This window comes from Crinia signifera, chromosome 5 (genome assembly GCF_055691185.1).
Source record: "Crinia signifera chromosome 5, ASM5569118v1, whole genome shotgun sequence".
Classification (NCBI taxonomy): Eukaryota; Metazoa; Chordata; class Amphibia; order Anura; family Myobatrachidae; genus Crinia; species Crinia signifera.
This window is the reverse complement of record NC_139221.1, coordinates 298,576,336-298,603,841: the sequence shown is the minus strand read 5'-3', so window position 1 is coordinate 298,603,841 and position 27,506 is coordinate 298,576,336. Positions and strand designations below refer to the sequence as shown.

Genomic DNA, 27,506 nt, shown 5'->3' with positions numbered 1-27,506 from the left:
TATATATATATATATATATATATATATATGCTAAGATATTTTGAGTATTTAATTAGTAACGCAATAATAAATATAAATAATATTTAATTAGTAGCTCACTAAAGGTGCCCATACACGCACCGATCCCTGCGTTGCGATCTGTGCTTTGAGGTGCGCGCTCCCGCTGCATCTCATCGCACAGTACAAAAAGTATGTGCTGCACATACTTTTTGTACTTGCTTTTCATCGCATCGCATTGCATGCACAAGGCATGCAATGCGATGCTATTTTAGCCCAGAACGCACGACGGGATCGGTGCTTGTATGGGCACGTTAGATTAAGCAAGGGCTGCCTAAGCCAGAGCGTACTTAACCCCTTCCTGACACAGCCAGTTTTTGCGTTCCTGACAGAGCCATTTTTTTCAATCTGACATGTTTCACTTAAGTGGGGATAACTTTTTTTTGCTTTTACTTATCCCAGTGATTTTGAGATTGTTTTCTCGTGACACATTGTATTTCAAATTAGTGGTAAATTTGGGTCGATACAGTCTGTGTTTTTTTGTGAAAAATACCAAAATGTCGTGAAAAAATGGAAAATTTAGCAATTTGCAAAATGTCACATTTTCTGCTTGTGAGACAAATAAACATACCACTCAAAATAGGTAATAACTAACAAAGACCATATGTCTACTTTATGTTGCAATCATTATTTCAACCTCCTTTTCATTTTTTTGGACACTAGGAGGCTTCAAATATGAATAGCAAATTCTCAAATTTTCAAGAAAATTTCAAACACTGATTTTTTTAGGGACCAGTTCAGTTCTGATGTGACTTTGAGGGACTTGTATGTGAGACACCCCCATAAATGATGCCATTTCAAAAACTGCACCCCTCACAGTATTCAAAACAGCATTTTGGAAGTTTGTTAACCCTTTATGTGTTTCACAGGAATTAAAACAAAGTGTCGGTGAAATTTCAAAATTTCTTTTTTTTTTTGCAGAGTTTCAATTTTAATAAATTTTTCTAACGAATACAGTAGATTTTACTAGAGAAATGTGACTAAAAATTGATTCCCCCAATTCTTTTGTTTTCATAAATATCCTATATGTGGCCCTAGTGTGCACGTTGACCAAACCACAGGCTTCATAATAGAAGGAGCACCTACTTGATTTTGGAACCTCCTTTTTATGAGATTTTTTTTTAGGCACCATGTAGGTTTCTAGGCACCATAAGTGCTAAAAGTTAGGAACCTCCCCCACAAGTCACCCCATTTTGCAAACTACAACCCTTCAGGGAATTCATTTAGGGGTATAGTGTACATTTCAAACCCCCAGGGGTTTCACCAATTTTGATACAACTGGGCTGTGAAAATGAAAAAATTAAATTTTTCATTTTCACAGCTCAGTTGTATCAAAATTGGTGAAACCCCTGGGGGTTTGAAATGTACACTATACCCCCTGATGAATTCCCTGAAGGGTGTAGTTTGCAAAATGGGGTCACTTGTGGGGGGGGTTCCACTGTATGGGTGCTTCAGGGGGTCATTCAACCAGAATCTGTGCTGCAAAATCCAAAAATCACTCCTTCCCTTCTGAGTCCTGCCATGCACCCAACTGGTATTTTTTGGTCACATGTGAGGCATTGCCATACTCGGGAGAAATTGGGGCACAGATTTTGGGGTGCTTTGTCTCCTTCATTCCTTGTGAAAATGAAAAATTTTGAGCCAGATCTGCATTTTTGTGTAAAAAAATGTAATTTTTTACACAAAAATGCAGATCTGGCTCAAAATTTTTCATTTTCACAAGGAATGAAGGAGACAAAGCACCCCAAAATCTGTGCCCCAATTTCTCCCGAGTATGGCAATGCCTCACATGTGACCAAAAAATACCAGTTGGGTGCATGGCAGGACTCAGAAGGGAAGGAGTGATATTTGGTGGTGGAATGAATGGTGGGTGCTATGTCGCATTAGCAAGACCCCCGAAGCACCAATACAGTGGAACCCCCCCACATGTGACCCCATTTTGGTCACCAGCTTTGGGAGGGGGGCTGGCGCTGCGGCTGGTGGGGGGGTGGAAGGGGTGCTAGCGCTGCGGCAGCCGGGTGGGTGGGAGGGAGGGGGGGCTGCCGGGTGGGAGGGGGGGGGGCTGGCGATCGGTGGTGATCGGTGCTGTACTTAACAGCACCGATCACCACCGATCACTGTGTTACCGAGCGGCTTAGCCGCCGGTAACACAGAAAACGCTGCAATTGGCTGTTCACATTTGAACAGCCAATCGCAGCGATCGCCGCGAGGGGGGGATGTCTGCTGTCAGGGACAGCAGACATCTCCAAACTGTCACCGCGTCTATAGACGCGGTGACAGTTTAAAACCATGACGTATATATACGTCTTCGGTCGGGAAGTACCTCCCGACCATGACGTATATATACGTCATATGTCGGGAATATCTTTCTATATATATATATATATATATATATATATATATATATATATATGTGTGTGTGTGTGTATGTGTATATATATATATATATATATATATATATATACATACATATATATATGTGTATATATATATATATATATACATATATACACATACATATATGTGTGTATATATACATACACATACACACACACATATATATATATATTTATATATAGAAACAGTTGTGGTTTGGCACTCTGGATAATACTTGATAGAACCAAGGTGCCCTCCGTGGGTGTATAGATATTTGCAATATCCCAAGCTGCGTCCAGGTCCTGGATTAACACTTGTGAAGAAGAGGCGGCACTCAATGGATTGGTTTTAAAGGTGTATTATAAATAGCATAGGTGCTCCAATGACGGTGGTTACATCAAGACAGACTTCTTGTCTGTCTGTCTTGATGTAACCACCGTCATTGGAGCACCTATGCTATTTATAATACACCTTTAAAACCAATCCATTGAGTGCCGCCTCTTCTTCACAAGTGTTAATCCAGGACCTGGACGCAGCTTGGGATATTGCAAATATATTTATATATATATATATATATATATATATATATATACAGACGAGAGAGCCGCACAGCACGGGACTGTATTCCATTCACAATAAATCAAAAGGCAACAGCCAGTTGTCTTGCAACGTTTCGGGAACTTTTATTATCCCGTCCTCAGGCTAGGTAACATATACAAAGAATGATAAAAGACATTTACCTTTTATTGCCTCTCGTCTTGCGTTCAGCGTGTAGCGTCCTCCTCCTGCTTCCAACTCCCTTCCGGGTACAGGGTCACTGCGTCCACGTACTGGGACGTCGGTTGCGTCAGAGTGGGCGGATCAGCTGTCAGCAGACGCTTGGTTACACAGAGTGCACTACGATACATAACAAACAAACAATAAGTTACATTAAAAACAATCAAAAAGTGACGTAATAGTAAGATTGTGGATCCGTTGTGGTCAAGAATATAGGTACATATGGCCCTGAAGCATTACATTATACAAATATTGACTACTGTGGGCAAATTATGTGGGTATTTCAAAGAAAAATATTTAAATTGAGCTGGTCGTTCAAACCTTTGGGTTTGACAGTATCCAGCATGAAGATCCACTTTGCCTCACACTTGAGTAGCTTCAGGTGTCTGTCGCCCCCTCTTCCATCATCCGGTATATGGTCGATGACCATATGACGGAAGCTAGCCAGATTATGCTTGGCTTCTGCAAAATGCTTGGCAAGTGGTTGATCCATGCCTTTACCTTTAATAGCGGCACTAATAGCGGAGCGGTGCAAGGCCATGCGCTCCTTAAAGGTGCGCATGGTCTTGCCTACATAGTTTAAGCCACAGGGGCATTTTGCCAAGTAGACCACATAAGAACTTGAACATGACAGGTTATGGTTGATATAGTACTTCTGCCCAGTGTGTGGATGGCAGAAGTATTTACCTGATATCATATGGCTGCATGTTTTGCAGCCCGTGCACTTATGGCATCCATTTGTTTTCCTGGTTACCATAGTGCTCTCCTTCAACTGGTTTGTAATATCACTGTGTACTACCCAGTCTCGGATATTTTTTCCCCTCTCGTAGCAGTGTCTCACTTCTACTCTCTTCAGGCTTCTGAATTCTTGTTGGATAACTGGCCAGTTGTTTCTCACTGTTTTTTGACAGTATGGGAAGAGGTATTATATTTCTGAACCCAGTTTACACTGGGGTTAGATGTTGTTTTAGCGGCAGACTTAAGTGTGTCTTCTCTGGGGATGGTTTTTATTCTCTCCCTTGCTGCGCTGATGGTCATCTCACTATATCCCCTCTCTCTAAATTTGTCTGTCATGTCATCCAAAGTAGTTTCAAGTGTATTAGGGTCACTAGTGATTCTTTTGGCCCTTAAGAATTGGGAGAAGGGAAGACTGCTAATGGTGGATTTGGGGTGGAAACTGTCCGCCCTTAAAATGGTATTTTTATCCGTAGGTTTGGAAAAAACACTGGTTTGGATTTTATTATTACACAGTTTGATGTTGACGTCTAGATAATGTATCTCTTCCAGGCTCATGGAAAACGTATATTTTATGGGACAATCTGCATTGTTAACCCCTTCCATCAAAATGTGGAACTCCTCGTACGTTCCACGCCAGAAGAGGATGACGTCATCTATATAACGTTTGTAGTAGAGAATCTTGTCTCTATTCTCACGGTTGAGGAAAAACCTGTAATCAATATGTGACATGTAGCCATTTGCATATGTCGGGGATACATTAGATCCCATAGACACCCCGGTGCGTTGTATATAATATTTGCCATTGAAGAAAAAATAATTTCTTTCCAAAATTAACTTCAATAATGTGAGAAAAAAATCGGGATTTGGGCCCGAATACTCTGGATGGTTCTTAATCAATACTTCAATGGCTCTCAATCCTTCAATATGTGGAATGTTGGTATACAAGCTGGTGATGTCCAGGGTCACCATCCAGGTGTTATCCGGGACATCACCAAGCTTGCTCAATGATACCAGGAGGTCCGTGGTGTCCTTCAGATATGTCTCACGGCATGAGATCAACCACTTGCCAAGCATTTTGCAGAAGCCAAGCATAATCTGGCTAGCTTCCGTCATATGGTCATCGACCATATACCGGATGATGGAAGAGGGGGCGACAGACACCTGAAGCTACTCAAGTGTGAGGCAAAGTGGATCTTCATGCTGGATACTGTCAAACCCAAAGGTTTGAACGACCAGCTCAATTTAAATATTTTTCTTTGAAATACCCACATAATTTGCCCACAGTAGTCAATATTTGTATAATGTAATGCTTCAGGGCCATATGTACCTATATTCTTGACCACAACGGATCCACAATCTTACTATTACGTCACTTTTTGATTGTTTTTTAATGTAACTTATTGTTTGTTTGTTATGTATCGTAGTGCACTCTGTGTAACCAAGCGTCTGCTGACAGCTGATCCGCCCACTCTGACGCAACCGACGTCCCAGTACGTGGACGCAGTGACCCTGTACCCGGAAGGGAGTTGGAAGCAGGAGGAGGACGCTACACGCTGAACGCAAGACGAGAGGCAATAAAAGGTAAATGTCTTTTATCATTCTTTGTATATGTTACCTAGCCTGAGGACGGGATAATAAAAGTTCCCGAAACGTTGCAAGACAACTGGCTGTTGCCTTTTGATTTATTGTGAATGGAATACAGTCCCGTGCTGTGCGGCTCTCTCGTCTGTATATAATACTATAATTGCCGGCACCCGGGCGGACGCAACAAGAGGGGAGTGTGCCAGCCTATCGTGCAGTATATATATATATATATATATATATATTTCAGTACATTTTTTTTTTTTAACACATCTCATACATGCTGCTGCTGCTGCGGCTTGCGGGGGGGTGGGAGGGGGGAAGCGCTGCGTGCGCTGAGGCTGCCTACTGCTGCTGCTGCCGGGGGAGCTGGGGGAGCTGCCGGGTGAGTGCCGGGTGGGTGGGAGGGGGGGTGCTGCTCATCGGTGGTGATCGGTGCTGTACTTAACAGCACCGATCACCACCGATCCCTGTGTTACCGAGCGGCTTAGCCGCCGGTAACACAGGAAACGCTGTGAATGGCTGTTCAGATTTGAACAGCCAATCACAGCGATCGCCGACCGGGGGGGGCATCCCTGCCCCCCCTGGGCGGCGAGGGGGGATGTCTGCTGTCAGGGACAGCAGACATCTCCAAACTGTCACCGCGTCTATAGACGTGGTGACAGTTTAAATCCATGACGTACATTTATGCCATGTGTCGGGAAGTACTTCCCGACCATGACGTAAATGTACGTCAAATGTCGGGAAGGGGTTAAGAGGCTTACATTTTTTGGGTTGGCAGGAAAGAGTTAATGACTGCTAGTGTGTTTAAAGTTGGTTTCAGTTTTGTTTAGTTAGCCTTTGGGTGAACGGGGGGGGGGGGGGGGGGGGGGTGAGCTTAGCTTAGGGAGAGGGGTATATAGGCAGGTCCTTACAGGGAGTACTTCCTCTTGCAGAATTTCTTCAGCCCCACCCACCCTCCCTTGCCTTTGGCATTTCAATTTATAGTCAAATCATTGGTACATTTACCATTATTTCAACTAAGGCGGTAGGGCGTCACGGTCCAGCGGTCACTTGTGGCATGAGAGGGCGCTGGGAGGCACTGTCCCCAGGAAAGACGGCAGGGTGTCCTGCCTTTGCGGGGGGGGCGCGGTGGGCACTCCGTCAGCGGAGTGTCCACACCGGCCAGAGCGGGGGTGGTGAGACTTCCCAGCGTTAGGTTGTGCCTTAGTCAGATGGGCCGTCTCAGTCGTTCCCATATTTAATATCAATCAGGTGGGGCGTTTAAGATCGCCGCCATTTTTGAGATGTGACTAGAGCTGGGCATTCCTGGCGCCTTATTGCCAGCCCTTTACGAGAGTGTCATACCACATTAATAAATATACTTATGACCTTTAAATCTAATTGTTACGGTGTCCGTGTCTTTATTGTGTCAGCGTGAGTTATTTTTAGTTAAGCTAGCTTAAAGTGTGTGTTAGAGTTTCAAGCCAAATAAATGTATAGACGCCTTAATACATATAAATAATAATATTTAATTAGGAGCTCAATAATAAATGTAAATAATAATATTTAATTAGTAACTCAATAATAAATATAAGTAATAATATAAATACAAATATAAGCACTACCCTCTGATTCGTACAATTGCATTATTAAGTTGGTAACCTTGTCTTTCAGGCAGTTCAATTTAAACCTATGGATCTGGATCGAGTTCTCAAGTTGTTTGAAGATCCGTTCTCTGTAAGTTTTAGAACATTTATACTTCTCTATTTAGTTACCGTTTTGATAATGTATGTAAACAAATAATAGATGTTCTGAAAATTCTGTTGGTATATTGCTGATAACAGAGAATGTTATTCAGTGGCGGCTCCTACCTCTTTCAGGAACCCCCCCCCCTGTCACCACCACTGCTGCCGCTGCCTACCCATCACCGGCGCCTGTCCTATGATGAAAGGCGCCGGGACAGTATAAACATATGTACTGCGCATATGGCCAGCTTCTATGGGCTGCTTCGGCAGCAGCCCATAGAAGTAATCATGGTCACAGCGTCTGTACAATACAAGTTACAGCCACCGGGACCAGCGCATGCGCATTTGCCATTTTTGCACGGCAGCCCGCAGCAAGGCGTCCCGGAGCAAGGTAACACCTCCCAATGGGACTGCCTTGGTGACTGGCAGGTCTGACATCTAATAGGAAGTCACTGCCAGTCACAGTAAAGCCAGTGCAGTCTCACAGACTGCATCCGGCTTCACTATAGTTGCGGACTTTACCTGGGGGAGCTGCAGCCCTCTCTTGGATTATACACGGCATATGGCAGTACGGAATGGGATCATTCGTCAGACTGCATTTAGGTCTACAGTCATTAGGTCGACCCCACTAGGTCGACTGGCAGGAAGGTCGACCTGACTTAAGGTCGACATGGGCCAAGGTCGACATGACTTAAGGTCGAATTTGCATAAAGGTCGACATGAGGAAGGTCGACTGGTCATAAGGTCGACATGGGTTTTTCACTGTTTTTTATCCGAATGTCGACACAGTCGACATGGACACAGTTGGCAATGAGAATCGGACCCTCGCATCGCTCGCTTCGCTCGCAATGCTTCGGGCACGGTGCCTCGCTGCGCTCGGCACACTATTTTATTCTCCCACCACGCCCTAGTGGATGGTAGGGCATGAAATACCGCCTGTCGGCACATGTCGGCTCAAAAAACAGTGAAAAACCCATGTCGACCTTATGACCAGTCGACCTTCCTCATGTCGACCTTTATGCAAATTCGACCTTAAGTCATGTCGACCTTGGCCCATGTCGACCTTAAGTCAGGTCGACCTTCCTGCAAGTCGACCTAGTGGGGTCGACCTAATGACCGTAGACCTAAATGCAGTCTGACGAATGACCGCATCCCGGCAGTACAGTATGTAGAAAGCAAATTCTTAGCACTGGTGCTACTCTAACATGTATAGATAATAGTAATCCTCTGCTACAATATATGTGTATGTTAATATTTATTGCACATTTGAATATGTAAAGAACAAGTAACTGAGTCCTTGTTCAAGAACACTCTACAGTTAGATATCATGATATCCTCTGACAGAATAGGGAAAAGGACCAGTTAGAGCAGTGATTCTCAAATCCAGTGTAATGAGCATGCTATATGTGTGCCAAGGCTGTTCTCACATTACAAGGGATGTAATTGGCACCACCTGCAGATCAATTCAAACTTGCCAGTCAGTAATGAATACCCATGATGCAGCTAGGACATGTGGAAAACATGCACTGTTAGTGGTCCCTAAGGATCAGATCTCAGAAACACCTATAAGGATTTAGAGATTAGATATGGCTCAATTTACGGCAAAATGTATTTGTAAATGAACATGGTAAGAATTAGTAATTAAGCATTTAAGATAAATCTAGGTGTGACATAATATAGAATATATTATTAAAAACATGCTGTCTGTTATATATCATAAAGACATAATAAAGCATCATAAAGGAGTAGCAAGTTTAAAAGACAACTTCATTGCATTGCACTATTCATTTACTATTGTGGTTTGTGCTACTATACTGAGAGCTGAAGAACTCATTATTCGGTAGCAATACTGGCACAATACTGTACTGTATTTTATGTGCGTCGTACACATACAGTAACATAACCCTATGCATTCTGATTTCAGCAGGACAGCCACTCTGTCACAAATGGGACTGCATTGTCTCTTTCTGTCTGGGATTTGGCGAGCATGACCCATTCACTCTACAGCAGGTAGTGGTGCTGGCTGCCGGACGGGGTCCCGACAGTCGGGATCCCGACAGTCATTTACCTGACGTCGGGATCCCGACTGTTAAAACACAGACGGGTTCCCGACGGCCACCGGCAATTCTCCCTTGTGGGGGTCCACGACCCCCATAGAGGGAGAATGAAATAGGTGGCGAGCGTAGCGAGCCACCGCGCCCGCAGCGTGGCGAGCGCAGCGAGCCCGCAAGGGGCTTCGTTGCGCTTGCCATGCTGTCTGAGTCCGGCCAGTTGGGATCCCGATGTCGGGCTAATGATTGTCGGGATCCTAACTGTCGGAGCCCTATGCCACACCTGTGGTGCTGGGCATTCCTTCCAGTACTGCGTGCAGCATGAAAGAGATGATAGGAAGTGACCTTCAGAGAGAGGGCAGTGGCAGTCTATCGATAACAAGTCCCTGGGGGTGTGGCCATGCCCCCTTCATGGCATAGATACAGCCCTCTGCAACGTGGCCACTCCCCCAGTTCCACCCAGCTTACCACCAAATATAGGGAGATATGCTACACTTAAGACCGTTGATAACCTAGCACTGTATAGTATTACTGTATAAATGCTGGGGTGCAGGCCCCACATGGGAAGAGATGGTTTAAGTGTGCACTATACAACTACACTTTTATACACTGCTCAAAAAGATAAAGGCAACACTAACGTTACACATCCTAGATCTGAATGAATGAAATATTCTTATTAAATACTTTATTTACATAGTTGAATGTGCTGACAACAAAATCACACAATAATTATCAATGGAAATCAAATTTATTAACCCATGGAGGTCTGGATTTGTAGTCACACTCAAAATGAAAGTGGAAAAACACACTACAGGCTGATCCAACTTTGATGTAATGTCCTTAAAACAAGTCAAAATGAGGCTCAGTAGTGTGTGTGGCCTCCACGTGCCTGTATGACCTCCCTACAACGCCTGGGCATGCTCCTGATGAGGTGGCGGGTGGTCTCCTGAGGGATCTCCTCCCAGACCTGGACTAAAGCATCTGCCAACTCCTGGACAGTCTGTGATGCAACGTGGCGTTAGTGGATGGAGCGAGACATGAGCGAGACATGATGTCCCAGATGTGCTCCAGATTCAGGTCTGGGGAACTGTCGGGCCAGTCCATAGCATCAATGCCATCATCTTGCAGGAACTGCTGACACACTCCAGCAACATGAGGTCTAGCAGATGGTCTCACAAGAGGTCTGAGGATCTCATCTCGGTACCTAATGGCAGTCAGGCTACCTCTGGCGAGCACATGGAGGGCTGTGCAGCACCCCAAAGAAATGCCACCCCACACCATTACTGACCCACTGCCAAACAGGTGATGCTGGAGGATGTTGCAGGCAGCAGAACGTTCTCCTTGGCATCTCCAGACTCGTGTGTAACATGTGCTCAGTGTGAACCTGCTTTCATCTGTGAAGAGCACATGGCGACAGTGGCAAATTTGGCAATCTTGGTATTCTCTGGCAAATGCCAAACGTCCTACACAGTGTTGGGCTGTAATCACATCCCCCACCTGTGGATGCCAGACCCTCATACCACCCTCATGGAGTCTGTTTCTGACCGTTTGAGTAGACACATGCACATTTCTGGCCTGCTTGAGGTCATTTTGCAGGGCTCTGGCAGTGCTCCTCCCGTTAGGTAGTGGTCCTGCTGCTGGGTTATTGCCCTCTTACGGCCTCCTCCACGTCTCCTGATGTACTGGCCTGTCTCCTGGTAGCGCCTCCATGCTCTGGACACTACGCTGACAGACACAGCAAACCTTCTTGCCACAGCTCGCATTGATATGCCATCCTGGATGAGCTGCACTACCTGAGCCACTTGTGTGGGTTGTAGGGTCCGTCTCATGCTACCACTGAAAACATCAGCCAGAAAGCATAGGAGCTGAGAAGTGATCTGTGTTCACCACCTGCAGAACAACTCCTTTATTGGGGTGTCTTGCTATTTGCCTATAGTACCACCTGTTGTCTATTCCATTTGCACAACAGCATGTGAAATTGATTGTCAATCAGTGTTGCATCCTAAGTGGACAGTGTGATGTCACAGAAGTGTGATTGACTTGGAGTTACATTGTGTTGTTTAAGTGTTCCCCTTATTTTTTTGGAGCAGTGTAGATAACATAAGGTTCTGAGTGCTGATCTGCTATCTGAATAGACCCCATGGTAAATTGCTCATGTCATGGCATAGAAGGCTACTGTAGTTGTTGCCACATGTGGTCATTGGCATAATGTCCGGTTACAAGTCATAATAGTAGTGCTTGTAATAATATGTAAGCCTGTGCCATAGGAATAATAACTAATAACAATGAATTATGTTTTTCAGAGAAATTTAATAGAGAGACAATTAAGGGTGTTGAAGAAACTCGCCAAACATTACTGCAGCGGTATTGTATCCTTCTGTGCTGCTAAGGGCTCTTAGGATCGTATTCAGGTCCGTTCACTGCGGCCGTTCGTTCGCACGGGGACCGATGTTTTGTTACTGTGCATACGCAGGGTGCGTGCACCCACTGAGAATACTCAGATGACTGGGTGCACGCACCCAGGACAGCGGGCGGGGGGTGAAGAGGGGCGTGGGGAGACCCCATTACAATATTTGATCACCTAGCGGTTTATGGGCGTTCTCATGCTAATGAGGCTATGACGTGGGCACCGGGGGGCGGGCAACTGACATCACCAGATGCCAGATGTCCTCCCACTTCCTTCTGAACGTGCACGCATATGAAAGAGGGCCTCAGAGCACCCTTACATATGCGTGCACGTTCCACATCATTCGACGGTCGCTGACCATCGAATGATGCGGGTGTTCCACTGCAGGCTGCGAGTGGATGTTTATATAAAACACCCATTCGTAGCCAGTGCGAAGGAACTCGCCTTGTGAATGGTGGACCAGCGGACCACCATTCGCAAGGCGGGGTTAGGTTGACTCGCAAGGATGTGAATTCGCATCTGAGCAAATCCACCAGAATACCCCCCTTAATGTAGAATACATATGGGGGGATTTGTATGCGTGAATTTACCAGAAAATTGATTTATTCATGGTCTGGGCAGAGGACTTCTCTTTACCTTTACTATATAGAATGTTCTTTTATAAGGTAACGAGCTAAAAGCCCAATTGAGTGTTCCCCCATGTATGGTAATACACATACGTAAGGACAGTACTAGATAATCATGAGTTAAATAAAAAACATTTCGAGAACCAGTCCAGCTGAGACATTTTACTGAAACATCTTGCAAACTGCGGAAACCTATCTGACATTATTAAATACTGACCTATTACATATGTTCTAAATGTGAATTTCCTGTGATTCTTTATTTATTGTTGGCTTGGAAGAATTTAATTCAAATAGAAATAATTAAATGTAATAAATAAATAATGACCGGTCATCCAATAACTAAGGCCCTAATTCTGGTTGGTGCGGTAATATCCGTGTGCGTTCGTGCCGCCGATGTTTTGTGTCTGCGCATGTGCAGAGGCGTCTCTGCGCATGTGCGAGCCGGACGCACGGCCACATTCCGCATGAAATGTGTACACTACGAACAGGGGGTGGAGAGGGGTGTGAAGGGCTGTTTGGGCTCATTAGCATATGTTTACACCCCGCTTTTCATGGGCGTTCCCATGCAAACGCTGGGCGTACGTATGGTAATGCGGCCGTGACGCACGTGTAGGGGTCGGACATATGACATTGCCGGATGTCAGCTGCCCGCCCAGAACCCTGCTTTTGCACGGAGAAATGCCTGTGTGGTCTGAGGTTGCGGGAGCTGCCTGGCCACTCGGTCCTGCATTCGATGGTCTGCGACCATCGAATGATGGGGGAGGTTCCCTGAGATGGAGGAGGTGTATTCATGAGAAATACACGTGCGGTCCGTTCGGACAGCTTCTTACCGCGTACGGACGGAGTTGGCGATCCGTATGGAAGGCGGGGTTTAGGACGCACGGTGCTGGCCGCATATTCGGATCCGGCCGCACCGATCAGAATAAGGGCCCAAATCACATATTGGTCTCTAAATAGAGAGGTGGATGTTTAAAAGTAATAGCGGTCCTCCATACATTACAGGATTAAACATTATTCATTCCCAGTGATAGTGTTCAATAGAGAATCCAAACATCCACCTCTCTATTGAGAGAACCTTATGGGTGAAATGTAATAGGATGAGAGATTCAGAAAGTGAGAGATTTGGTAAGAAATCTCCAGTTTTTAAAGCGGCAATCATTTACACTGCAAAATCAAACTGGTTTTCTTACCAAATCTCTCATTTTCTGAATCTCTCATCCTATTAAATCACACCCTATTTGTTATTAAATGTGAAGAATATTGATATATGTGATTTATAGTGTGTGCACACGGTGCGATATGGCTTCCGATGTTGCCGATATAGTGAACATCAGAAGCCATATAACAGATCACATGCTTTTTTAGGGCTTGCGAGCCCGATGCGCTGCCGACGCGCGCTCCCATGTGAGTGCAAATCGGCAGCCAAATAGAGAGGGCAGCCAAGACTATATAGTGCAGATCTGCACTATATAGTCTAAATTGTCCCTCTGCATGCCGTGCGATGCGAGTCCCGATACGATCTGATCGCATTGATCTACCATGTGTACACACCATTAGTTATTTGATGGCCTGTCATTAGTTATTTATTTATTACATTTTCTTTAATGTACATATGTGTATTTGAATTAAATTCTTCCATGCCAGCAGTAAATAAAGAAGCGAAGTCAATTCAAATTTATAACATTTTATTGTGGGTTCAAACAATCTATTCAATATGCAATCACAGGTGTATTTATTTACTGCTGCTGTCATTGTGAATACCCAGACAATTTTTTAGATTTGTTTTTAGATTTAGGAATATTGGGCCTGATTTCTTTTTATTTTATTTGACCTATTACATAAGCATTCTGTACAGTAACACTAACTATATATTACTCTATATAAGTGTCTGCATTACATTTCTTTCTATCTATCTATCTATCTATCTATCTATCTATCTATCTATCTATCTATCTATCTGTCTGTCTCATAAATTGTGTGCATTTAGCATTGTCTCCTACTCTTATTTCTCTTTCAATGGTCCTGGTGACACAGCTCAACACTGGGATGTAGGAGGGTCCGAAGGAGCCAGGCACCTATCCTAAAGCTTTTAGAGGGTAGGCTCCTCCCCTACTGCATCCTGGACTCTTCAGTTCGTGTTAGGTGCCCACTGGAGTGGGTGCTATTCTAAAGAGCTGCAGGAGCAGCTGAAGAATTAAAGTAGTTAGGGGAATTTTATTATTTTATTAATTATACTCTAGCTAGGTAGGCACAGTGTGAGGATTCTCATAGTGAATCCTCACACTGCTAGCGCAGCAGGAGCTGGCAGAAGCGCGTCCTGTCAGCTCACTGTGCACAAGGGAGACGCTGTCTGGCCTCCCTGTGCAGCGCTTACAGCTTCTTTTAAGAAGCTGCCTGGGCTCTGGAGTGTCCTGAAACCGGCTTCACGTTTAGGTGAGGATCATGGGGGACAGGCGCTCCGTGATGGCGGCGGCCATTTTATGCGGAGCTTACACGCTGAGCTCCTATATGAGAGGACAGCAGCGTTGTTACCGGCATGTTCCAAGTGGTCCCCAGTCGAGGGGGAGATACTGGAACTAGGAAATCCTACCTAGGGAGCGGCTGACTGGGGGTGGTTGGTGCCAAAAGTCACGGACCCCGCAGCAGCAGGGACTTTGGTCTCTTCCCTCACTCTGTGTTTGGCGCCTTTCAGAACGCTTGCAGCGGAGCTGAGCTGGCTTACAGATCCTAGCAGAGTGTTTGGATTTCCTGGGCATTGTTTCCCCGCATCTGAAACCAACAGACAGACAAGTGACTGAGTGCATTAAACCTGTTTAATCGCTAGTACATTGTATGCACTGTATATATATATATATATCACTTTTCATCATGTCTGAGCAACATGCTGTGGTTTTGGGGGAGGGAGCCCTTATTGCACTGAGCGCGTGTAATGTATGCACACAGAAATTTGTCCCTGAGCAGATGGCCATGGGGGGCTTATGTAACACTTGCGCTGCTGTGAGACCCATGGGGAGTGAACCTCAGAGGGCAGAGCAGATTGAACCCGCGTGGGCCATGGCCCTAGGCAGGTCAGTGAACGCTTTGGTGCAGCTACTGGACAGGCAGAGTGATAGCTTGGTAGAATCCCAGAGACCTATGCCATCATCTCAGCAGTCTTCTGGCTCCTTGCCTCTTACCCAGGCAGACCCTGCCTTTATTCAGGTGATGCAGGATACTGCGAGGGGGATCAACAGGTTTAGTGAGATACTAGACAAGATTGATGTTGATGTTGCAGGGACACCTAAAAGGTCTTATGCTATGCCTACATTGGTAGATGAGGAGGAGGGAGCGTATACTGACATCCCCTGGGATCAGGGTGATGATTTTGAAGAGACCTCTTCTGCAGGAGTAGAGGATCTTATTGTAGCTGTGAAACAGGCTTTAAAACTGTCAGTGGAGGATAAAACTCCTGCTAAAGGTGTGTTTAAGCGACAGCGTAAGGAGGCTGTTACCTTTCCTTCGGATGAAGGTTTACAGGAATTGTTGGAAGGGGCTTGGAAAACCCCTGATAAGAGGCTGCAAATGCCCAAGAGATTCCTGAGTCTGTACCCCATGCCGGAGTCTCATGCGGAGCTCTGGGAAAAGGTGCCAGTTGTGGATGCTTCAGTGGCACGTTTGTCCAAGGCTACTGTTTTACCAGTACAGGGCGGTGCAGCTTTTAAAGATCCTGTGGATAAAAAGCTGGAGGGTAACCTCAAGGCTATATTTGAAGGGGTGGGATTCACCCTACGCCCTCTTATTGCTTCAGCCTGGGTCTCTAAGGCCATGATTGAGTGGGCTGGTGAATTATGCACCATGCTACAGGCTGACCCTGGTGTATTGCTGCTGGCGGAGAAGCTTAAGGCAGCTGCTGAGTATGTGGTAGAAGCAGAGGAGGAAGCACTTAAAATGGCAACCAGAGTGTCCACAGTGTCGATTAATGCCAGGAGAGTGCTCTGGCTTAAGGCCTGGGAAGCGGACAATGAGTCCAAAAAGGCCCTAGAAACTTTAGCTTTCAAAGGAAAGTTGTTATTTGGGTCAGAATTGGAGGAAATAATTAAGCAGGCCACGGGCGGCAAAAGTACATTTCTGCCGGCTCCCACGGCTAAGCAGGCATCCAGATTTTCTGCCTTTAGGCCGTCCTTTCGGCCCTCCCCTAGAGGGGGTGCGTCCTTTCGAGGACAGTCATTCAGGGGAAAGTTTCAGTCCTCTAGGGGCAAGACCCCGAAGTCCAAGTTTGGCTCCTTTCACAAGAAGCCTGCCACCAAAGGAGAGGACAAACCCTCCGCATGACTGTCAGGGGATTTGCCCGGCAGTGATAAAGGTGGGGGGGCGTCTCTCACATTTCAGGGAAGCATGGGCTTCTCTAGACCAGGATGCCTGGGTGTTAGACATTATAGCCCAGGGCTACAAAATTCCTTTCAGAGGTCTGCCTCCGAAAAGGTTTATCCCCACATCCTTGCCAAAGGAAGCGCGGCTGCGTACAGCTCTTGTGAGAGCAGCTCACTCCCTATTAGAGAAAGGGGTGGTTACTCCGGTTCCCAGGGCAGAGTGGAAGAAAGGCTTTTACTCCACTCTGTTTCTGGTGCCCAAACCAGACGGGTCTTTCAGACCAATACTAAATTTGAAGTCTCTAAATGTCCATTTATGGGTAGACCATTTCAAAATGGAGTCTCTACGGTCAGTGCTCCTGAGCCTAGACCAGGGAGAATTTTTGGCGTCCATGGATGTCCAGGACGCATATCTGCATGTTCCTATACACCCGGAGCATCAGGCCTTGTTGAGGTTTGCAATAGGAGACCTGCATTTACAGTTCAAGGCGTTGCCCTTTGGTCTGGCCACCGCGCCAAGGGTATTCACAAAGATAATGTCAGTGATGGCGGCTGTGCTGAGGCTCAGGGGAATCACAGTGATACCTTATTTGGACGACCTGCTGTTCAAAGCAGAGTCAGCAGCCATGCTTCAGAGTCAATTGGCAGAAGCCATCAGTTTTTTGCAGGCTCACGGCTGGATTTTAAACTTGCAAAAATCTCAGTTGGTACCATCACAGAGGCTCCAATTCTTGGGAGTTATTCTGGATACCCATCTTCATCGGGTATTTCTCCCGGAGGTAAAGGCCAGGGATCTGATCGCCTTAGTCCAGGAGATTCTCAGCGCTCGGAGCATTTCTGTATGGAGGTGCCTCAAGCTGCTGGGGAAAATGGTGGCGTCATTCGAGACGCTGCAATTTGCCAGGTTCCACTCTCGGGTGTTCCAATGGAACATCTTGACGGCTTGGTCAGGAAACACACAGACCATGAAGTCGGAGCTGATAGTGCTGTCTTTGGACACTCAAGACTCCTTGAAATGGTGGACAGAAGTGGACTCCCTTCAATGGGGTCGGTCATTGCAGGCCTGGAACTGGCTAGTGGTTACTACCGACGCCAGCCTCAGGGGCTGGGGGGCAGTAGTCTTGGACCTCAGGCTGCAGGGCTTGTGGACTGCAGAGGAATCAGCTCTACCGATCAACATCTTGGAGCTGAGAGCTGTCTGGAAAGTGATTTCCTTGGCGGGAGACAGGTTACTGAACCTCCCTTTAAGGATTCAGACCGACAATGCCACAGCTGTGGCGTATCTGAATCACCAGGGAGGTACACGCAGCAAATTGGCCATGTGGGAGGTGTCCAGAATCTTCCTATGGGCGGAACAGAATGTTCCAGCTGTATCAGCTATATTCATACCAGGAGTGGAGAATATAGAAGCCGATTTCCTGAGCAGGGAGGAGCTCAAGGAAGGGGAATGGAGCTTACACCCGCAGGTGTTTCAGCAGATCACCTTGAAGTGGGGAACTCCGGATGTGGACCTGATGGCATCCAGGTTCAACCATCAAGTACCCAGGTTCTATGCCAGAATGAGGGATCCACTAGCGGAGGCAGTGGATGCCATGACTATCCCCTGGCAGGGGAATCTCCTTTATGCCTTTCCACCAGTACCAATGCTGGCGAGACTTTTAAAGAAAATACAGGGGCAGAAGGTTCCGGTGACCTTAGTGGCCCCAGATTGGCCAAGGAGGTCCTGGTATTTGAGGCTTCAGAGGTTGTCTGTGGACTCATGGCGTCTACCACTGAGGCCAGACCTTCTAAGACAAGGCCCATTCAATCACCTGGATTCAGCTCGATTAATTTTGACGGCCTGGCTATTGAAACCGCCATTTTGAAAAGAAAAGGTTTTTCTGATGCAGTGGTGCATACTATGATTAAAGCCAGGAAATCTGTGTCCTCGGCAAATTATTAAAGAGTATGGAAAACTTACATTAGATGGTGTGAGAGACGGAAGTCACACACACATCTCATTTTAAATTATCAAAGATGATGGAATTTTTACAAGATGGTTTCTCATCGGGCCTAAGCCTTCAGTCATTGAAGGTGCAGGTTTCGGCTTTGTCCATCTATTTCCAGAAGAGGATAGCCATTTTACCGGAAATTCAGACATTTTTACAGGGGGTATCTAGGTTGAAACCTCCATACAAGCAACCAGTAGCGCCTTGGGACTTGTCACTGGTTTTGGAATGCCTTCAGAAGGCACCCTTTGAACCTCTGAGGTCGGCGGACCTTAAGTTTCTCACATGGAAGCTGGTGTTCTTGTTGGCAGTGGCATCAGCTAAGAGGGTGTCAGAGTTAGGAGCTTTGTCATGCAGATCTCCTTTCTTAATTTTTCATGACGATAGGGCGGTCCTGAGGACAGTGCCTCAGTTTTTACCGAAGGTAGTCTCTGCCTTCCATTTAAATCAGGAGATAATTCTACCTGTGTTTCAACCCCCAGAGGGTTCTAAGAAAAGGGACAGGTTGAAGAGTTTGGACGTTGTGCGTGCTTTACGCATTTATGTGGACAGAGTAAAGAGTGTCAGAAAGACAGACACCTTGTTGGTATTGTATGATATACACAAAATTGGTTGGCCTGCATCTAAGCAGACTATTGCTAGGTGGTTGCGATCTGTGATAGCTTTTGCATACACCAAAGTGGGAAGGCCTGTGCCGGCCAGAATAAATGCGCATACCACCAGGTCGGTTGCCACCTCTTGGGCGGTTCGACATGGGGCCACAGCTGAGCAGGTTTGCAGGGCTGCCACTTGGTCATCTGTTCATACCTTTGCCAAATTCTATAGATTCCATGAGTTCGCGTCGGAGGACGCATCATTCGGGCGAGCAGTGCTGAGAGCTGCAGACCTGAGTGTACCCTCCCAAAGGACCGGCTCTGGAACGTCCCAGTGTTGAGCTGTGTCACCAGGACCATTGAAAGAGAAAAAGGGATTTTTGTAAGAACTTACCGTTCGAATCCCTTTCTCTGATATGGTCCTGGTGACACAGCGATCCCTCCCTTACGCTCAGTAAGTATGCCAGAAGTTTCATGATGATTCATGTTAAAATGGTTATAAGTTAACAGTTATTGTTATAAAATGTGCATATAATATGTGCAGGCGTTTGTACTGAGTTAATGTATTCCAGTGGCTTTGAAAGATTGAACTGAAGAGTCCAGGATGCAGTAGGGGAGGAGCCTACCCTCTAAAAGCTTTAGGATAGGTGCCTGGCTCCTTCGGACCCTCCTACATCCCAGTGTTGAGCTGTGTCACCAGGACCATATCAGAGAAAGGGATTCGAACGGTAAGTGATATCACTCGTTACATACACGTTTCCCTTTAATATGTTTGCATCAACGTTTGTCATGTAGTAACATTGGGGGGAATTTACTAAAGGAAATTTGTAAAAAATAGGTGTATTTGTATCCAGAAATACACTTATTTTTGACATTTACTATCCCGAAAATACGGATATTCGTATTCGTATTGATAGCACATCAATACGAATACGAATTGCCATATTTTCGGGATAGTAAATGTAAAAAATAAGTGTATTTCTGGATACAAATACACCTATTTTTTTACAAATTTCCTTTAGTAAATTTCCCCCATTATCTTAGTTACATTTTCCTTAATATGAAATTCCCCAAAAGCTTTTGAAAGAAGTACCGCAAATAGTGAAACTGTTAGATATTTGTGCAACAAAGGTAGAAGACCATAAAGATTTTGTAGAGCCGATGTGCGACATCATAAGGCTATGTGGGTAAGTAGCTAACATTCCTGGCTACCTAACTATAGCTCGGTGGTTCCCATAAGCTTGGAGGTTCCCAAATTTTGTTGATTCACAGCAACCTAAAATCAGAAATTTCCACGGCAACCCTAGGCCGAAAGTTTCTTATTGAGAAACATAAAAAAAAATTTATTAAATGAAGTAATTTGTGTTTATATGACAGCCATAGGTTTATTAATGTAGTAAGGGTCAGGACTCATTTCTGTTTGTCCACATACATTATGCATTGGTCCCAGAACACCAACAGAGGCACCCCTGCAAGTGTCCTGAGGTACCTAAGGGTGGCACTGCACATAGGCCCTTATTCATATCTGATCGCAGTACAAATTTGTTCTCAAGATTCGGCCGAAATCGGACCAAATCGCCTCGATGTATGGGGGCCTTTAGATTTGTGTGAGCTATTTTGTTTCTGTGCAGGGTAAATACTGGCTGCATTATTTTTACACTGCTATTTAGATTTCAGTTTCAACACACCCCACCCAAATGTAACTCTCTCTGCACGTTACATCTGCCCCACCTGCAGTGCCATTAAACTTGCAGCACAAATAGCTATCAATAGTTTAACATTATAATAACTTGCCTCTTTACAGTACATGGCTTAATGATAATCAAAATGTGGACAAGCAGTATGTGGAGGCGAGAAGGCTGACATGCCCTGTTACTTTAAGCATTTTACAAGCAGAGGCAGTATGTACCATTGTAAAGCTGGTGGTAATAATGTGATTGTTGTGCTGCCATCTGGTGGTGAAAATACCTGTAAGCTGCATCTTACACTAAAGGTGAGTACACACGGGTGCAATTTCATGTAAAATCGCTGGGAATATGGTCGCTGAGCGACCATATTGCCAGTGATTTGGAGCGCAGCTGGCGATAAATCGCCAGCTGCGCGCTCCCGTGTGCACTGCCTAATGGTCGCTGGTCGCAGGAGCATTCTCCTGCGACCAGCGGCTTTCCCCGGTGATCGCTGTGCCGGGAGGTCAGCGCCGGGGAGATCAGCGTTGATCTCCCCAGCCCCGTGCCGCTGCTCCCTCCCTCCTCCCATCAAAGTGACAGCAGCAGCGTCTGCTGCTGCTGCGCTCCCCCTCCGCCCCGTAGCAGTGTCTCCTTTTCATCGCTGATGAATAGAAGACACTGAGCAATATGATTGCTGGGGATGTATTGCTAGCAATATATCCCCAGCAATCTTATTACCCCGTGTGTACACAGCATTACAGACATCCCTGTTCCTGCTGTCTGGTGTCCCCCTAATGCTTGCAATCACTCTAATTGTCAGTTGGTAGAGTATCATTGTGTATATATTGCTGTACTGTGGGCTTAATCTATGTTTGTATGCAATGGCCGATGCTCACGGAATCAAGCAATTATCAGCAGACTGCGTATGGGCTGCAATCACAGTGCGCACCCGCCAAGGTGCCTTTGCGATTTCATCACAGAGTGATTGACAGGTAGCGATCACATGGGATAGGTAAAGGGGAGTGTATTAACCCTTTGAGTGTCAACATCTCTGTGAGAGATGTGCAAAATATCTCCTAATATTGCCAGCGTCCCTCACATTTGTTATATAAAGTCAAATAAAAAATGTGTAATAATTATGGGCTTGATTCAGGTTCAATCGGATGGGGACAAATTTGGCCCCATTTCCAACAGTGCGGGTCATATGCGCATGTACAGACCCTCTGTGCGAACGCCTTCAGCGGGTATCACACTCGCCAAGGTGTTTGCACGTGCAGGAGAGGGAGGGGGCGGGAGCAGGGGAACATCCTGCTTTTTATGGGCGTCCCCTGGGAACGCAGACGGGTCGATGCCCGCTCGGGCAGGCGGCTGACATCACATGACGTCAGCACTTGCTCTGTATTGGGCCATCTCTGTCGGAAATAACAGTCAGCTTAGACTGCCTTTTATTTGAGAATGGGAAAAAAAAATTCATTCGATTTTTGGCGACCATCAAATATAAGCAAGGGAAATTATTTTTGGATTAACCTTGCGCTTTAATCGCTGCTCTGGGTTACTGTAAGATTGTATGTATCACCTAACATACAGAAAACAAGTATACAGAAGAAAAGGGGTACCGACAGTATCCTTGAGCGCTGATCCTAAATGTGTCTCTCAATAGGTGGATACCCAAAACACAGAAAGAACATAACCACAATAGTGCATTATCATAGGGGGTATGGAATAAAACAATTATAATCTTTATCAAGAGTTTGAGAAGACTCGTACCCTATGGTTTGGTCTACTGTTTAGGCAGACCAAACAAGCTTGGGGGGGGGGGGGGGCGGTTCTGTGCCGTCAGATCCCAGATGTCCAATTCCAATTTCACATATAAAAAAGGTGAAAAACTAACATGGTGTAATATTGCTTTGATGTTGCATTATCAAACCCACACACGAACGAACAAACAGACTCATACCGTGTATCCTGGTCTACTGTTTTAAGGCAGACCTCAAATGCTTTGGGGGGCAGTGGTTACACACCGTCAGATCTTCCAAGGGTCCCACAACCAATTGCATGTATCAAAGAGAAAAAAGCTGGTATGGTGTAATACCGCTTTATTTACAGATACATTTAAAAACAACAATATAGGGGGGTCAAATCAGCAGACTCTCACCGATTTCTATTGTCCACAAGAGAAATGCAGACAAAATAGGCAGATGGTATTATCAGGCGTCCCTGCAGCCTCTCCCGGTGAAGGTCCAGTGTATTTGCCCCTCTTGCTCCACGGCCAACGCGTTTCCAGACCACAATGGTCTCTTTTTCAAGGCATGTGGAGCATAAAGTGCACATATTTATACCCCCTTCCGGGGGAACCTAATTCCAGACATGGATCACCTATCATCTAAACCCTCATCTCCCCAATATATTATACTGGATTTCAATGTCCGTTTCTTACATCCAGCATCTTCTCCAGCTGGCGCTCATTAATGTTCCGTTCCGGTTGCTGTATTGGGCGGATGTGACGTCCGTCCGTTTCCGCCCATTGTAGATAGTATATCTGATCTTGTTGTAGTTCCCGGACGTAGACGGAAATGACGTTTTTCCTATTTCCGCCGGCTGTGGATGACGCGAGTTTGCGTTCCATCACATTTTACTGCTGAAAACTCGCAATTATGCGTTCCACCTTATTATCAAGGTTATTTGATTCATTTTCACTCAATTTGTTTTCGAAATGGGACAGAATGTGGATGTTTCTCCCGGTATTTATATAGAATGCAGAAGAAATATAGAAATTAGATTTCAGAACCACATTGCAATATCAGCATTTTAAGTGCATTTTAAGCGTACACATCCCCTCGCGTGCAAATGTGGGGATTCGTGCGCAGGGGGGGGGGCAGACATTCGGTCAGGCAGCGGGCGGAGTTTACATGTTCGCTAGGCTGTAAACATACTCAGCATTTGCAATGGCTCCGGTGGGCCTCACTTTCCATTTTTTTGGGTGGCAGCTTTACTAACAGTAGCCTAGAAAATGGCAGTTGCTCGTGCGTGCAGACATGAATTAGGCCCGAAATGCCATCAACGTGATTTACCTCAATGCATTATTGTACTGTTGTGTGTGTTTGTGTATTTCTAGGCTTCCTTTCCTGAAAGAGAAGATGTCAGATGAAGCCCTGTATGGCCACATTGTGGCAGAGTCACTATCTCAGCTAGGTGAGCACTGGGGTTATACCTGTTCTGTAGAATGCCCGTCTTAGTAAATGGACTCCATTTGAGTCTACTAGTGTCATAATATGTCACCATCGGTCACATAATCGAAACTAACACCAGCCCCATGGGGGGGCAGTTTCTCTGTCTGACCATGGCCGCCTATGCCTGCGACTGTTAATTTGAGAACACATCTACTTACAGCGGCACATCATCAACATTCCTCTAATACACCCACGGGAATGGACCATATTTGCCTGCACTGCGAGTCACTGCCCAGAAGCGCCCATCACTTTACTGCCACATTTCTGATACTAATTGCAGCAGCATCTGTGTGCAGATACTCTGGGTAATGCATGCGCCATGGGGGTGGGGGGGGGGCAAATGTGCGCACTTTGGCAGTTAAAGAAATTGCTCAATGACATGAGCACTAGCATTGCGGTGACTCACAATCCCTCCTCCAATCCACAGACCAGCGAATTAACGCGGCTGACTGTCATGGGGGTGGGGCTTAGTGACACCCGCCTCATCCCGCCCCCGACACGTAGCCTTGTCCTGCCCCCCTTTTACTCCTCTCCGGGAGAAGCCCGGAGAGGAGTGATATAAAGTAGGCAGGTATGGATAAGCGCATTTCTGATACTTGCCCGCTAATAGGACTGGAGCGATGATTAGGCAAAATCTAGTAAAGATAAATAGACAGCAGCTTCCTACATGTTAAGCTGCAGGAAACCTGCCTAATTTTTGATGATCCTTCCCAGGAGAAGCCCGGAGAGAAGATGAAACACTCACATTATTAGGCTCCGCCCTATTGCTGCAAAATCAAGGATACATGAGGATTCGCTTCACTTAGCCCCGGCCATTCTATATGGACTGATGATTCCCAGTATTGTCCTGCCCACTTCACAAGGAAGTTGGTGGAATGCGGGAGATCATCTACTCTTCCAAGGGTGCTGGGTACTACCTAAACAAATGGGAGATTTATTTATTTATTTACAGTTTCTTATATAGCGCAGCATATTCCGGTGCGCTGTACAATTGGAAACAACAGTGATTACACTAACAGACATGGAGGTAACAGGGCCCTGCACGCAAGCTTACAATCTATAGGGATAATAGGAGGGATACATAAGGATATAATTCCATAGCATGGCAGTCCCATCAGATTACTAGAAGGTCCTGATGGGATGCAATTAGATATTGCATTACCGCACCTACCGTTAGAGTAGGTACGTATAAGCTGGAGGCTGACTCTCCTCGGTGTGATAAGTGTGGCACTTGACTATAATGTCATAATGACACTCAGTAGAACCGACACAGTCATTGTTAGAAGTCGTGAGAAGAGAGTTGATATTTTAATGTTGTGCTTTTTGTTGTCCATAATAAGTGGTACTAGCACATGATGTATAATGAATCCTTACAGAGCAGAATATAGCATTCCTGACGTGTAGAGATTTGGGTACAGGCCTAACCGGGTATGTGTCTTGCAGGCTGTCTGATGCGGGTACCAAGTTCTCAGGTCCGGATACAGATCTGCAATTCAGTTACCAATTTTTACAGTCCAGAGTCTACAAGAAAGCAGCCGGAAGGTAAATCAGGGGGCATCTGTATAGCGCTGAAGTGCGGGGTGTCAGCGGAACTCTTTTAAAAGCGGCAATCATTTACAAGGCAAAGCCATGTCTTGTAAATAATTGCCACTTTAAAAAAAATAAAAAGCATCACGCACTTTTGGGAATACCGGACGCTATTATATATGTCCCCAGGTGTCTCTTACTGTGTGATATTTATCGATAAATCTGTTTCCTAGTAAACATTGAAACCAAGTAGTGTACCACTTGTTCATGTTCTATTTGTTTAGTAATGTTAGAAAGCATTGTATTATTCAGTGTCATTAATTATGTGGTGTCAAAGAATAACTATATTATGCCAAAAAATAAAACAATTATTTATTCACACCAAAAAGACACCAATGAGGTAGCACAAAAATCTTTCACACAAATAGGCAACGGCAGAGCCGGTGTAAGGCTTCTCAGCACCCTAGGCAAAACTTGAACCTACTCCCCCCACCACCACCCCCCACCCTCCCCTTTGGCACCCACAACAGAGTACAAGGAGGAGGGGGCAGCAATGTAGGGAAGTATGCCTCAAGGGAATGTATGGAGGTGATTAAGTACAACAAGGATCCTCATAGACATCCTTGATTTTTTGATTTACAGACTTGGTGGCGCCCCCCAGATCCCGGCGCCCTAGGCAGCTGCCTAATGGTAGAGCCGGCCGTGGGCAACGGTAAAGTCTGTCACACCACACAGACAAGACAGAAGTGTGTCACACCACACAGACAAGACAGAAGTGTGTCACACCACACAGACAAGACAGAAGTCTGTCACACCACACAAACTACACAGAAGTGTGTCACACCACACAAACTACACAGAAGTGTGTCACACCACATAGACAACACAGAAGTCTGTCACACCACACAGACAACACAGAAGTCTGACATACCACACAGACAACACAGAAGTCTGACATACCACACAGACAACACAGAAGTCTGTCACACCACACAGACAACACAGAAGTCTGTCACACCACACAGACAACACAGAAGTCTGTCACACCACACAGAAAAGAGAGAAGTCTGTCACACCACACAAACTACACAGAAGTGTGTCACACCACACAAACTACACAGAAGTGTGTCACACCACACAAACTACACAGAAGTCTGTCACACCACACAGACAAGACAGAAGTCTGTCACACCACACAGAAAAGACAGAAGTCTGTCACACCACACAGAAAAGACAGAAGTCTGTCACACCACACAGACAAACTACACAGAAGTGTGTCACACCACACAAACTACACAGAAGTGTGTCACACCACACAGACAACACATAAGTCTGTCACACCACACCACACAGAAAAGACAGAAGTCTGTCACACCAAACAGACAAGACAGAAGTCTGTCACACCACACCACACAGAAAAGACAGAAGTCTGTCACACCACACAGAAAAGACAGAAGTGTGTCACACCACACAGACAAACTACACAGAAGTGTGTCACACCACACAGACAAGACAGAAGTGTGTCACACCACACAGACAAGACAGAAGTGTGTCACACCACACAAACTACACAGAAGTGTGTCACACCACACAAACTACACAGAAGTCTGTCACACCACACAGACAACACAGAAGTGTGTCACACCACATAGACTACACAGAAGTCTGTCACACCACATAGACTACACAGAAGTCTGTCACACCACATAGACTACACAGAAGTCTGTCACATGACTTTCTAATGGACCTTATGGTTTTAAAACAACTATATTGTGTTATCTTACCTCAATGTAATTAGTGTCCTGTGCACAA

The 27,506-nt window shown here is 45.7% G+C and overlaps 1 protein-coding gene across 2 annotated transcripts in view; it reads left to right on the top strand.

The window, feature by feature from the left end:
- The window catches only part of CFAP69 (cilia and flagella associated protein 69), a 64,970-nt gene that overhangs the window by 4,113 nt on the left and 33,351 nt on the right, over positions 1 to 27,506 (top strand). For both annotated transcript variants that reach the window (XM_083189355.1, XM_083189356.1), the window contains exons 2-6: positions 7,186 to 7,248; positions 11,611 to 11,676; positions 20,348 to 20,457; positions 24,053 to 24,129; positions 25,611 to 25,709. In XM_083189355.1, the coding sequence (XP_083045481.1) occupies positions 7,186 to 7,248; positions 11,611 to 11,676; positions 20,348 to 20,457; positions 24,053 to 24,129; positions 25,611 to 25,709 (415 nt within the window). The remainder of the gene's footprint in view (positions 1 to 7,185; positions 7,249 to 11,610; positions 11,677 to 20,347; positions 20,458 to 24,052; positions 24,130 to 25,610; positions 25,710 to 27,506) is intronic.